Genomic DNA, 14,997 nt, shown 5'->3' on the forward strand with positions numbered 1-14,997 from the left:
CTCTCTGTAGGCAATTAGGGTGTGTTCAAAAGAGACGATGCTTTAGTAGGAGTCTCTATCTCTGAGATGGTGTCACTCCTTGCTCTAGAATACTCCCTCTATAGCCAGTCTTATCCGTCCAGTGTGCTTCAGTAACAAATTCTACACACAGAGCGTTAGTGTGAAATATCACCAGATTCATGCTCTGATTTTGGCATGAGTTCTGCGAGATGAAGATATGAGTTTCTTAGGTTCCTGTGCTCGGGAACACAGCTCAGCAGTGCAGAGCGAGGGGTTGGAAACACTCACTGCTCTCTCACCTACAGTTTCCACCAGGGACACTTGTTTGTCTTGCTGTGCTGTGGGCTTTGGCAGGCGTTGAACTTGTTGGCTAGCCCAGGCTGGCTTCAAACTGGTGGCAGTCCTTCTGCCTCAGCTTCCAGAATATATGATAGATTGCTTTGGAGAGAGAAGTTGTGTTTTCAAGTCCTTAGTTTTCTGTGTATCTACCTGCCATGCTCTCCTGAGACTCTGCCTTCCCCTCTGTGGGTAGCATGTTCTGAAATAGTTGTAAGCACAGCAGTGGCCCCTTCTTGGAAGTTGTTGTGGCTGAATCACTCGTGCTTTCCTTCTTTGCCCAGAAGTCTAAACACTAAGGCAGAGCTCCATCTGAATTGTTAAGATGCTAACTGCTAAGTAATCTTCCTTTCGATTTACAAAACTTCACAACTTCTGATCGTCTCTGGATAAAATTGGAGTATGGGATGTGTTCTCTGTTCTTTAATTCTAGGCCTCCACTAACACGAAGCCTGCAAAATTGCTGTGGTGCTGAACTTGCAGCAAAGTAAGAAGTCTGTGGCTGGCACCTGGAGATCAGGACTCAGGGCAGTGTTCAGTCCAGACAACGATAGAAACACTGACTCAAATGGCTTCTCACTGGCACGGCAGCCGTTCCTCTTGTTCCTGCCTCCAAATGCCCTGGAGACCCCAAATTTTCTAAGATGGAGCATTGAACCCCTCATCTTCACCGGCCCTTGAAATAGAACCTGATCCCCTTTCTACCAACTGTTACATCCCAACTATGGGCTTTTAAGTGGTAAGCAACCGGACTCAAAGTACCAAGGCACATAAACAGGTAACTCACTCTACCATAGAAAACGTCATCAGGAGGTGGTTTAGGACTCCTCAAACTGGATCTATTTACATTAAGGGCTTTATCCTTATTGGATGACCTGGTGATATGAAGACAATATAATGCAATATAAATGCACTGGGTAGGTGTTGGGTGGTGATTTATTTGGGTTATTGCAAGTGGAAAGTGCTTGTATAGTACAATGTTTGCCCAGTATGCAAGGTCCTGAGCTTGATCCCCTGGACCTCATACAACCAAAGAGGGTAGCTGGCCTGTTATTCCTGCACTCTGGAGGTGGAGGGGGGTGATATCAGAGGTTAAAGGTCATAGTCAGTTGGAGGACAGCCTTGGAAACATGAGATCCTTGGTCAAACACAATTCAATATTTTGTTTTGCTCTCGTTGGTCTGTTTAAGTCAAGGTACTCATGATACTTCAGTCGCCCTCCAGGATGCTAGAATTACAAGAGTGTGCCCCTGTGCCAGACAAATTCCAACACGATCAGTGAATCCTGAAGCCTATTTGTGTTTGAATCATGACTCCATTTCTTAGCGTGCTTCACCTTCAGCGAGTCATTTAACATCTCTGGGGTTTAACTTCGTCATCCATATAGGGGATAATGGTAGTACTTTTCTCCTATGGAAAGCCTAAGGATTAAATGAGATGGGAAATTGTCAAATGTCAATCACATCACAACCATTTATTATGGCTTGGATAGAAGTTCCCCCTGCATAGAAGTTCCCCCTGCACAGAAGTTCCCCCCAAAAGACTCATGTGTTGAAAACTTGTTCCCAAAGTGGAGGGGATATTGAGAGGCTTACTAAGACTCTAGTCCAATTGGCGGATAAATCCATTGATGAGTTCCTAGCCGAGTGTGCTATTTAACCAGAAGGAATGAGTTACTGAGAGCAAATGAAAACACAAAGTTCTCTCTGGCCCCTGTGCTTCTAGGAGAGAGGCACTGGGATAAAACCTTGAGGATTGACACTTTCCCTAACCCCTCCATTGCTGCTCTGCCACACTCCTGTGATGATGTTCTGCCTCACCAAAACCAACAACGAAACCACTTGACCAGACTGAAACCTCTGAAACTGTGAGTCAAAATGGAAATGTCCTCCTATAAATTGTTTTCTCATGTAATTGATCACAGCAGTAAAACTGATCAATATGCCATTCTTAAGTACTCTGAGAATACAGTGCTGTGGTGTAGACAGCTATGTGTCCTACCCCATTAACATGCTGAAGTCTTGATACCCTCCTCCCCAAAGTGATGGTTCTGGGAGATCAAGCCTTTGGGTGGTGACGAGGTCATGATGACAGAGGTCATGAAGGAATAGCGACCTTATAATAGGTGCCTTAGAGAGCTGGCTAGCCCCTTCACTATGTAGGGGCACAGAAGCACTGTGCCAACTATGAACCAGAAACTAGGCCATCACTGGATTTAAAAAAACAAAACAAAACAAAACAAAACAAAACAACAACAAAAAAAACCCTGCTGTCACCTAGATCTTAGGACTCCCAACCTTAGGCACTGTAAGAAATAGATTTTCTGCTGTTTGTAAGGTATGTAGTTTAAAGGGTTTTGCTACAGCAGTTCCGACAGAGGAAGTCAGGCATTTTCCTGTCAAACTTTACAAGGATAAGAAGGCTTAGTCAATTGAAAATAATTGACTTTTATGCCTCCCAGAAAAAAACAGGAGAGAAAATACAATGTACAAAATAGGATTGTTACTCAACGTGATAAATTATGCTGCCTGACTAGACTTGCTCGCCTCTACCTCTGCTTATCTTGAAGCCCAGAGGGCTGGTGGCCCACACCATTAATGCAGAAATTTGGGAGACCGAGACAAAAGGATCTATTTCAGGCCATATTCGCCTAGGTTGTTAGTTTGAAGTCAGTTTGAGTTACAGAGACCTCATTTCAGCAAACAATAAGAAAGCTGTTCTTCGGTAGAAACGTCTACATCTGTCAACACTTGTTACAGAAGTAGCAATTGCAGCAGTGTTCTCTCAGGCTTTCATGACCTAGGTTTCTGCCTCACCACATCCCAGAAGGGAGCTAGTGGACACCGACCCAAAACTGAAACCACGAGCCCAAATAAATTTTCCTTAGGCTGTTTGTCTTGGTGTATATCTAATTGCTACGTACAATTGACTAACACAATTCTCTTAACCCCAGCCTGGCTATCTGCCAGTCCCCTACCATATCCTTATTCTAGAGGAAATAGCCACTGCCCACATTCTGGGAATGACAAGACTCACTTTGACCCACAACTTTCTTCATTTTCTTTCTTCCTGTCGCTCCTTCAGAAGAGATGGAGCAAACTAACTCTCATTTCAACAACTTCTCCCGGTGAAATGACTCATTAAAGAATGAATACCTGCCTTCTCCTGCCGCTTGTTCAACCCGGTGTTGCAATGTCCAGGAAACCAGACAGCTCTGAGATTTTGCAACATGCTGGCACTGCCTCGCTGGGTTGAAAAGCCACCTCCAACCAACTAACCCAAACCTCATTTGCTTCTACAAAAGAGAAAAAAAAAATCTGGAGAGAACAGGTTTCCAGTCAGACCATGAGAAATGGTAACAGCCTTGAGAAACTTTCTAAAGACACAGTGTTTCCAGAAAACTCACCTCTTTCCTTTTGTTTCCAATCGATTTGAGAGTAGAAGTCCAACCGGTGCTTAGTGACTTAGGAGCCCGCGCAGGTGCCAGGTTTATTTCCGTTTCAGCACTAACTTTGCTTCCTATTGGCCATATGCTGCTGGGTCGGTTTGACAGCTTATCCATATCTGCTTTCTCATTTGAGAAAAGGAGTGGATCATCATCTTCACAGAGTCATAGAAGGGTTAAATGAAGCACAGCATAGGGAGATCATACCATACAGATATCTGCTGTTATGCTTTTATTGGCCCCCTTCCACACACACACCCTGAGGCATTAAACCCAGGCAGAGCATTAGTTGAGGGCTCTACCTTTGAACTACATCCCCAAAGGGGCTAGAGAAATAGCTCAATGGTTAAGACCACTGGCTGCTCTTCCAGAACATCTGGGTTCAATTCCTAGCATCAACGTGGCAACTTGTGACCATCTGTGACTCGAGTTTTAAAGGATCCGATGCCCTCTTCTGACCTCCACAGGTATCAGGCACACACAGGGTGCACAGACACACATGCAGGCAAAACACCCATAAGCATGAATTTAAAAAAATGGGGCCACAATATGTAGCTCAGGTTGGTGTTGAATTTGAGGTTCTCCTACCTCGGGCTCTCAAGGGCTGGGATTACAGGCATGTGCCACCATGGCTGATTTGTTTTTCTCTTTTTTTCTCCCCTGCCTCTTCATTCACTGCCCTCTCCCGTACTCCACCTTCAAACACACGTTCTATTAGTTAGAAGCACTAAGCTAGTGTGCTTAAAGCCCTAGATTTGAGTCAACCTAGGACTCACCAAAACCCAGAAACAGTGGAACCATTGTGTGGTGAAAACACTGGATTTGTTGCTTCAGGAGAAGAAAGGAGCAAGGTAAAACAAAAGAGAAACAAAGTGTCTTTCTCTTCTTTGTTTTTTTATGTTTTGAAAAACTAACAGCAACAGCAACAACAAAACAAAACAAAAAACCCTCCATACTTATGTCAGGGAGGAGAAGGGGAAAATGAAACTATCTAAAGATTTTTCTCTCAATATACAAGGATTCTAAAGCAAAATAAAGATGAGGAATTGGGGGGAGGGGTCCCTAGCCTAGGTCACAAAGATGATAATGGAGAAGCCACAACCGAGAAGTAGTAGAAGCAAAAATATCTCCTCTACCTTGGCATGGAGTATGTGTGAAAAACACAAAACCAAAAGCATAGTGGCAAGCAAGTTTGGTTCCAGGGAATTGCACCTTGTATCCACAAAGAAGCTTGTGGGCTTGGTTTTCAAATATGCTTCCATTTCTTCATTTTATGTGTATGGATGTGTTTGCTTAAATGCATGCCTGTGCACCACTCAAACGCCTGGTGCTCTCAAAGGGCTCTGAAAGGTAAGACAAGGGCTTCAGACCCCTGGCACTGACTGGATTCAAGGGTGATTGTGAGCTGTCATGTGGGTTTAGGGAATCAAACCTGGGTCCTGTATAAGAGTAATAAGTTCGTTTCACCAATGAGCCATCTCCCACTGTGAGTCTATTGGCAAGGGACCAGGGAGGAGAAAATAGGTTTTCCTATGGATCTTGCACTGCTCAGGGCAGTAGACACATCACAAATATTTATAAATGATGTTTTTAAATCACTAAGTGTTTCAGTTAGGGTTTTACTGCTGTTAATAGACACCATGACCAAGGCAACTCTTATAAGGACAACATTTAATTGGGGCCAGCTTATAGCTTCAGAGGTTCAGTCCATGGTCATCAAGGCAGCATCCAGGCAGGCATGGTGCAGGAGGAGCTGAGAGTTCTACATCGAGTTCAGAAGGCAAACAGGAGACAAATAGCTCCCACGTGGTTAGGAGGAGGATCTCATTGGCCACCCTCTATAGTGATACACTTCTTCCAACAAGGCCACACCTACTCCAACAAGGCCACACCTCCTAATAGCGCCATGTCCCAAACCAAGCATATTCAAACCAGTACACTAAGGTATGATGGCACATCCTTAAGTTAAACAATAGAAAAAGCCAATAGGTAAATACCTTGGCCCTGAATTGATCACAAACTAAGCCAGTCCCAGTGCTATTTTAGGCTCTCAAAATATTAAAATAATTAAAAATGAAAAAACATGGTATTTCAATTTTTAAGGTGTGTGTGTGTGTGTATGTGTGTGTGTGTGTGTGTGTGTGTGTGTGTGTGTGTGTGTGTTTACACTACAAGGTATTTTTCCTCTTCCACTGTGGTCTCAGGGATCAAACTCAGGTCAGTAGGTTTATATAGCAATTGTTTTTACCTGCTGGGCCAGTTCACTGACTCTATGGTGCTTTTCACATTTTATGGTTCAAAAAGCCATCCAAATTTAGTATCTTAACACGCAGTTACTTATTTATTTACTATTCTTCACTGGGCAGAGCTCTACAGGGTGGTTGATCACCTCTCTCATGGGGGAAAAAGCTAGACTCATGTTGTTACGGTATATATTAAAAAATGGCTAAACCTTTTGTCCCTTGCTAACTCTGGCACCCCTTGGGCCACATGGCACTGCAGGGTACTTTTATCTCCACGCTGCCCCCAAGTACTCTCAGACCCAGACGATCCGTGAGCCATTCCATCATGGTACCTTGCCATGCTGGTTCCTAGAGTTAGTTCTGGCACACGTGGGCCCATATGGAACTAACCATAATTTATCTCTGGTTAGTATCTCTCCCGGTGACTCTCTGGTTCCAGCTACCCAGTAAGATCAAGACTCAACAAACTGTAATCCAACAATCAGATTTATACTTTAAATTCTCAATCCACAATACAACCACATGATAAATTCATAACCAATTGATAAAGATAGAAACTGCCCACCAAGATAAGATAAATTGACCTATAGAAATCCATCCCTTAAGAAATATTCACGACAACCTGTATCTATATAGAGATGCAAGGTGAGGATCATTTACGTCTGCCTCCATGCTGCCTCTCCGCATTTTTCTGCTTCTCCCTTTCCTTCTAAAACTTTGTTCCTGCCTCCCTTCCTTCTCGTCCAACGACAGGCCTTGTTTTATCTTGTGTCTGCCTTCACCTGCATAATGACATCAACCTATACATGGAGGAACTGTGCTGGGGCTGTGACATCCATGATGGCCTCTTATTCTCCAGGGTCATGTGATGTCTTACCATTCAGTAAACTAAACAAGCGTCTATCCTGGCAATTGGATCCCAAAGAAGGTAAAGGAGCTCGTTCCTGGCAGATCTGACAGTGCCAGAACTGTGCTGGCTGCCGGACTCCGCTGGTAAAGGCAGGCCAGGATGCCAGACCACCTCACAGGGGAGAAAGTCAAGCTCCTTTTGATGAAACAATGCACAGAAATCTTCAAAAAGAGTAAGACTGACTGGCAGGAACACTGGAAGCTACACAGGCTTATTTAAAAGCATGCCACTTTGCTGGGTGTAGCCCTGTAGTTATTCGACTTCATGTCTAGCCCACATGAGGCCCTGGGAGTATAATAAATGCTTACAGTAAACACATGACCCCTTTCTACAGAAAGGTATACATACAGGGACTGTGTGATTAAACTCGAGTGTGACTTCGATCTTTGAAGTTTAACACGGAACCTGAAAGGCACAAGGATATTGAGTTTCAGGTCAGCCTGGGCTATCCAGCAAGTTACAGGCTAGCCTGGGCTACAAGTGATTCCCCACCACCACCAAAAAAAAAAGTTAAAATAGTGATTGAAAGAGTTCTCTTCCTCTCCCATGCCCATTCCTGCCTAACCATCTCTTCTTAGAGTCTGAGGAGAAAATCCTTCATTTCTGGGTCCTGAATTGTGGGACATCAAGAAGCACTAGTGATTGTTCATTCTTTTTTTTTTCCCCCCTTTTTCTTTTTATCGGAGCTGGGGACTGAACTCATTCTTAAGTGTCCTTGCTCTTCTTCTTGGATATAGTTTTCTAACTTTATGTACAGAGAGGCCATCCGGAAACTCTCTGCCTCCTGTCTAGGATGTCAGCCTTCCCATGACAGACAGGGGTGCTGACCTTGACTCAAGCACCAGCCTTTCCTGGGGCTGTTTGCCCGCACGTCTGGCAAGCCAGGGCCTCACCCTGGAGGCGAGGGTGGCATCTCATCTGTAGGTGACATTATTACATGGCAATTAAAATAATGACTTCATTAGTCAATGGACAGGCAGGTCCACTGACCAGAAATGAGGAAGTCCCAAGGAGCATTGAGAAACTGATCAGAATCTGGCCCAAAGTTCATGATCGTCCCTGCCACGTGGTAAAGAAGGAACTGAATGGGAGGGCATTCAGATCAGGTTTTGCCAGGCACCAGTGTAAAATGGAAATTACTGTGGGATTACAGTATGTTATTTTCAGAACATACAAACTTATTGATATTTTCTGTAATTAGGATGTTCTTCTGTCATTGGGCTTAGTACATTTTTAAAATGCTGGTCTGGTCAGTGCTTAGTATACTTTTTTTTTTTTTTTTTGGTTCTTTTTTTCGGAGCTGGGGACCGAACCCAGGGCCTTGCGCTTTCTAGGTAAGCGCTCTACCACTGAGCTAAATCCCCAGCCCCTTAGTACACTTTTTAAATGCTGGTCTGGTCAGCTGGGCTAAGAGGAACCAAGAATGATTTTTGTTTTGTCCAGCCAGAGATTTAAAGGGGAAGTAGACAGAAGAAATAGCAAAAGAGCCTCAGTGAGAAGGCAAACTGAGGACAAAGGAGCAGGAAGCCCTGTGTGGACACTGAGATAGTCACTGAGATGCTCTCAAAGCTGTCTCTATCTCTCCATCTCTACAGCCTGTCACTATTCCAGTGACTCAGATAAAGATGAGAAGGGACCTCAAGCGTCTGACACCATTGTGTACAGCTGTGATCTCAACACTGGGAAAACGGAGGCAGGAGGATCGGGAGTCTGAGACCAACTTGTGCTACACGGTAGCTCATCTCAAACAACTCACAAACAAAAGAAGCAAAGTGGACCTGAATGTGCTAGGTGTGGTGGCTCGGACCTGCAATCCCAGCCCCCAGGAGACTGAGATGGGGTGGGGTTGGGGGGTAGCATAGTTACAGTGAATTCAAGGCCACCAGCTGACATGTTAGCATGGATGGGAGAAATCTCACAAGATCCTAACCCTAGATGAAGAGCTAGAGGCAGTTAGTGACGGACGAGAGTCATTAATTCCCCAGGGATGACACCACTAATTGGTCAGCTCTAAAAAGCGTTTACCTATAAGCAACATTAAATGGATTCTGGGTTGTGTTTATATACTTATTCACGTATATGTGATAGTAATTTGAAAGGGCCATGACTTTGGTGAAGGGGTTAAGGGAGGAGAGTGAGAGAAATAATATAATATTATACACATCTGTGAACTTGAAGAAGGGTCTGGGCTGGAGTTAGGGATCAGGGCTGGAATGGGTGGTAGCTGTCTGTGGAGTTTGTGCTCCGGGATCAACCAGCCGGTAGAATCGACTTAGAAGTCAGAGGTGGGGACAGGAGTCCAGTGAGCAGCAACCTGTGTGTGGTAAGCATCGAAGGCTACTCAGAAAAGCCTTTTCCTAGTTAACGAACAAAAAGACACAGAGATTGCGGCAAAATCCCAACCCCTGCCTGAAAACAGGGAAAGGGAGGGCTGGGGGCCTAGCGTGTCCCCTTAAACAAACTGGGGCAAAGGGCAGAGCGGTTGGTGCGCAGAGATGAGCTTCAGAAGGCCAAGATCCGGGTTGGGGATTTAGCTCAGTGGTAGAGCGCTTGCCTAGCAAGCGCAAGGCCCTGGGTTTGGTCCTCAGCTCCCGGCGGGCAGGCAGGCGGGGGGTGGGGTGGGGGGGGGTGGGGGGGGTGGGGGGGAGAAGGTCAAGATCATCCTTCTACATTGGAGTTCCAGGCCAGCCCAGGACACAGGAGACTGTCTTAAAAGTTTAGACAGGGAATCAGAAGCAGCTGCTCCAAGATGCTGTCATTTCTGCCATACTCTGTCGCTCTAACAAATTACTATATCCATCATCCATCAAAGGGAAAAAGAGTCAGTTCCTCTCAGTAGAAGTGATAAAGAACTTGTCACCATTCTTACACTATCCCACCATCTAACCAAGGCCTCAGCAGAGCCTCTGGATTCCTGTCTCCCGATCTTCAGTAGTCACAGCATAGAAACAGTGAGTGCTTTAAAAAGGGCCCTGCATCCTGAATCAGTCAAGAAATGCCACTCAGCAACTGTGAAGTGTTCCCCAGGATCCTTAACACACTGTGTCGAGGCCTTTCTGAAGGTGCCCAGATGCCTTACTAGAAAACGACATAGTAGGGATGGGTGATATACCACAGTGTGTGCCTAGCACCCAAGAAGCCCTGGTTTTGATCCCCCAGCACATCCTAACCCCAAAATGGTGAGCACCCATACTGTCAGTAACAGACAGGTAGAGACAAGATCAGAAGTTCATCATCTTCTTGCACAGCCAGATTGAGGCTAGGCTGGGCTACATGAAGCCCTGTCTTAAAATTGAAAAAAAAATAGACAAAAGAAAAAAATCAGCATAGCAAAAACTAAAAGAGAGAGGGGGGGGGGGGAGAGAGACAGAGAGAGAGAGAGACAGAGAGAGAGAGGTGTACATAGAAAGTACACGCATCTCTCCTTATTCGTTAGGTCACTTATAATCCTTGATACACCACTGTTTGGAAATTATGACAAGAAAAGGAGGAGGGGGAGTGGGAGGGGAGGGGAAGGGGAGGGGGGGGAGGAGGAATCTGTGTAGGCATAACTGTCATGAATCTAATTATGTAGTACACCAGCAACAGGGTAACCTTCATTTAAATTATTTTCTTTCCTTCCTTCCTTTTTTTTTTTTTTTTTTTTTTCGGAGCTGGGGACCGAACCCAGGGCCTTGCGCTTCCTAGGCAAGCGCTCTAACCACTGAGCTAAATCCCCAACCCTCCTTCCTTCCTTCTTTTGTGTGCTTCTTTTTTGTTTGTTTTCTTTCCTCTTTTGAGACAAGGTCTCCCTGTATGGTGCAGGCTGGCCTCCGGTGCCACAATCATTTGAATGTTTCCCATCCTGGTTGGTTGACTCCTTAATGATAAGGACACTGGACTGGCCAAGAAAATGTCTGTCCAGATCTTCCCCTGCAGATGGCATTAGTGACAGATGACCCTCTCAGCTGCTGAGGACTACTGAAATCTATCCCGTGGTATTTAACCCCCAGTTGGTAAAGACTAACTTCTCAAGGTTGCTCCCAGTCCGCTGATTAAGCACAACAGGGACATTTAAGGCAGGCCTACATCTGAGATATGTCAGAAATTGGGAACTCGCCAATTTGCCTCAAGGACTACCCTCTTTCCCGTGGCTTTGTTGAACTTGTAGTGAGTGTGGTATTTCTTTCCACCCAGCCCACCCTACTTGCCTCTTCCCATTAACGAAATCACACCCACATCCCAACTCTAGTTCTTCTTTTAAACCTGTACAGCACTTCTCTTCCCTTTATAATAGGGCTGCTGTGTGTGTGTGTGTGTGTGTGTGTGTGTGTGTGTGTGTGTGTTAGAACTAGTCCCTTATTCAACTAATGATGACCAAAGCAGACAATAAACACTTGCTCGACATGACTTGCTTCTCTGTTAACACCTTTTATCAGGACACAAAGCCTTTCAAAATCTGATCTCCAAAGGCACTACAAACCCTACAGCATAGCCTGCACTACTCAACAGTTAACTCTTTATCTTCCAGGGTTTTGATTTCACTCCTACAGCCTTTGCCTTCAGTCCCTGGAAAGCCTGCTCCCTTTCTTGAGGACACACTCTGACATAGTCCTGAAGACCCAGTTCAACCCAACAAGGCAAATGTCTCTGTTGGCACAAATCAGCTGGCACCTTGTAAAAGCATTCGTTACATTGTACTAAAACCTTCAGAGGAACCCGGGAGATCGTCTGGAGCAAGGGAAACCGCAGGTCAAGCCGGAGTTCCCCCAAGTTTAGCCCAAGCAGGGATCTGCAGGAGAAAGAAAGTGGCTGAGTGAACAGGAAAGGGCGATTTCAGTTCCCGGGGTGACCGCTCCACCTGCAGGGAGAGGATGCAGGCGCAGCGCCCGCCGAATCGCAGGGGCCGCTGCAGGGCACATGACTGGAGGCCTCCGCCCGGCCCCTCCCGCTTCCCGGCACAGTCGCCAGCCGCCACCAACACCGCCGCCGCGGCTTGCTGGCGAGCCCCACCGACCCGCGTCACCGCTCTGCGCGCTCCCTGCACCTCCCGGGCTGCAGCAGCCCGAGAAAACGAAAGCCAGGCGATCCCAGCACCCGCGATCGCGCGGGCTCTGTGCTCCGAGGGCCGTGCTCGCCTGGTGCCTACTCCAGGGCTGTGTACACCGCGCGGGCGGCGGCTGAGCCCGCACCAGGAGGGCGCGGGAGCCGCAGGGCCCTGGAGCTTTGGGCGACTGCTACGCGGCCTTGGCCGAGGCTCTTCCTTGCTCGCCGTTCTGTCGCGGGCCTGGCCCGTGAACCGCTCACAGTATGGCCCGATGCTGCTTCTACACGGCGGGGACACTGTCTCTGCTGCTGCTGGTGACCAGTGTCACGCTGCTAGTGGCTCGAGTCTTTCAGAAGGCAGTGGACCAGACGATCGAGAAGGTGAGCCAGACTGTGTGTGTGTGTGTGTGTGTGTGTGTGTGTGTGTGTGTGTGTGTGTGTGTGTGTGTGTGTACAGGCCACTCTTCCATTGCGGACCTCGAGTGAGGAGAGCTGCATTGGCGCCGAGCCTGCAGAACACAGCTCTTGTTTGCCCCTGGTCTCTCGGGGCTGGCAGGATGTGGAAACTTGAGGTGACTCTTCCCTTTAAATAACCTATAGTCTACAGATGTTGACTTTGTAAAAAAGCCTTGAGTATCCGTCCTATCCTTAGCAATTCTCCCCACCCCTCAACACACTGGGCCTATGTTGATTCCTGTTTCCCTTGCACTTCACAAAGAAATAGAAAACACTGCAGAAGAGGCTGCTTTGTCGGCTGTCCGCGCGGCCTTTGAAGAGGAGTGGGCCTGGGGATGAGAAGTGGGTGAGAGGTCTATTGTGTTCTTGCCTTTCTGGGCAGGGCAGGGCAGGGCAGTGCAGGGCAGGGCAGGGCAGAGTAGGGCAGGGCACGGAGGGGAAGGGAAGGAAAGGGTAAATGGCAAACAGGGTCAGGTTTTAGGAATGGGTGACATTTTATCCATTGCAGTTAGTGCTTGGCCGCCTTGTGTCTCGCACAGCCTCGACTCTGTTTCATCCTTCATCAGGGTAATTAAAAAAATTGGGTAATTAAAGAATTTGGACCTGTCTCCCAGGGTGGATGATCGGGGCCTGCTGGTCTTGTGGAAGACTTCTCCATCCTGGTCATTTCTTCCTTTTGCCCTTTCACCCACATTCACCAAGCGTGGTGGAAAGAGGAACCGGAGAGAGTTACTAGGATTGCTTTTTCCTTTAAAAATAAAGAGATAGGGGCTGGGGATTTAGCTCAGTGGTAGAGCGCTTACCTAGGAAGCGCAAGGCCCTGGGTTCGGTCCCCAGCTCCGAAAAAAAAAAAAGAACCAAAAAAAAAAAAAAAAATAAAGAGATAAATAAATAAGTCCCTGGAGTAGCCTTTCTCTTTAGCATCATTGTCTTGCTGATCGGTATTCCTCACACCCAGGAACAAAAGCTTAGGTTTGAGGATCTGCTGGGAGTCACTCTATTCCAGATTAATAAAACTGGTTGCCTTATTCCAAAAGCCAATAGATGAAGTTCCTAAACGGAGATTCCCAGTAGTAACCAGTTACTTGGAATCTGGCAATTAAAGATTTTCTTTTTAAGTGTCAAGGCAAAGGCTTATTCAAGCCTTAATGAGATGGCACTGCCAAGAGAAGACCAAGCCTACTGTGTGAGCTTCTCAAAGACCATTGTTGCCCTGAGCATGTGTGTTCAAAGAGAAAAACAAACTCTTTCTGTCCTCCCCACATCCCAATCCAAGGCCAGTCTTAAACTCTTGCTTTGGTAGCTTGAGTAAGGAATACAACAGTCAGAATATGGGTGTGTGTGTGTGTGTGTGTGTGTGTGTGTGTGTCTGTGTCTGTGTCTGTGTCTGTGTCTGTGTCTGTGTCTGTGTTCGGAGGATCTGGTAAGATAAAGGTTTCTCCCTGTACCTCAGCCATAAACACTGATTCTTAGTGAACTTGGTTTATTTAGGTAGGGTTATTTGGGAAGTAGCATCACAGGACCTGAGTTTCTGTTGGCCACAAGTGCTTTTCTTCCTGGGAAAAACCTGATTGATAAGTTATAGCACAGGAGACTTACAGAACTGCCCGACCTGAGCTGCAGAGTGGTATATACTACATGATGTCTGATAGGAAGGAAATAGGTTCATTCTGGTGAGATGGATTGGGGATGTTGTAAGTCAACCAGAGGTTACCAGTGTGCACTTCCCAGGGAAACCTGTAGGGTCATCCCAAACAGAGGGAAAGACCAAGAAGGGCTTTACAGAAGGGCAAGGAATGAATGTTGGCTCCATGTGCCCGCTGAGAAGCCAGGGATTACTTGCTGAATCTTTCTTTTAGAGATAGAATGTCATTATGTAGCCCAGGCTGGTCCTTGAATACACCACTCTTGTCTTAGACTCCCAGGTGCTGGGGATTGATCACAAGAATGTACCATGACACCTGGCTCCATCATCTTTTTTTGAGGGAAGGAAGTGTCTCATGTAGTTCAGGCTAGCCTCACATCCACCCTAGAGTTGGAAATGATCCTGCCTCCACACCTGGTTTACGCAGCACTGTGATCGAACGGAGGTTCCTTGTATCTTAGACTCTTCAAACTAGCTCTCCTTCCAGCCTGTAATATTTTTATTCATGTTTCCTTGACTGTAAGCTCTGATAATAATGACCAATGCATTCAGAAAAAGCATAAGAAATTCCAAGAAAATAGTCTGCTTTCCCTCCTGGGATCTAGTCAGAGTTTAATGGAATGATACTTTTTTTTGGTAGTTTGTTTTTTGGTTGTTTGGTTTTTTGTCTGCTTTTTGTTTTTTGTTTGTTTGTTTGTGTGTTTTTTTTAGAAGCCCCACAATGAATCAGAGATCAGGAATCACACACCCTGTGTTCAGATTCTAAGTGTACCACTCTGCAGCTTCAGCCTTGAGCAAGTCACTTAACTTCTCAAAGCCTTGGTTTCTTTTCTTGTGAAACTGGGAAGCTGAGTGAGGCACCGTGGCCACCCACTTGTGTTTCCATGAAGCTCCTGAATTTTAAGCTTTTGAGTCCTTCCAGAGCCCTGTGTTTAAT

At 46.2% G+C, this 14,997-nt stretch overlaps 1 protein-coding gene and 1 long non-coding RNA gene across 2 annotated transcripts in view; one reads left to right on the forward strand and one right to left on the reverse strand.

Annotated features, from left to right (window-relative positions):
- Positions 1-1,255: 1,255 nt before the first annotated feature.
- Positions 1,256-11,723, reverse strand: LOC148001246 (uncharacterized). The gene is made up of 4 exons (XR_015637312.1): positions 11,588-11,723; positions 3,743-3,900; positions 3,496-3,631; positions 1,256-1,757 (listed from the first exon to the last, which is right to left on the reverse strand). It is a non-coding gene; the product is annotated as an uncharacterized LOC148001246 (long non-coding RNA).
- Positions 11,724-11,941: 218 nt separating this feature from the next.
- Positions 11,942-14,997, forward strand: part of Scarb2 (scavenger receptor class B, member 2) — a 51,836-nt gene continuing 48,780 nt past the window's right edge. The window contains exon 1 of the mRNA NM_054001.2: positions 11,942-12,340. Coding sequence (NP_446453.1) covers positions 12,224-12,340 — 117 coding nt within the window. The 5' untranslated portion in view covers positions 11,942-12,223. The remainder of the gene's footprint in view (positions 12,341-14,997) is intronic.

The sequence above is a fragment of the Rattus norvegicus genome, chromosome 14 (genome assembly GCF_021556685.1).
Source record: "Rattus norvegicus strain SHRSP/BbbUtx chromosome 14, alternate assembly SHRSP_T2T, whole genome shotgun sequence".
Lineage (NCBI taxonomy): Eukaryota > Metazoa > Chordata > Mammalia > Rodentia > Muridae > Rattus > Rattus norvegicus.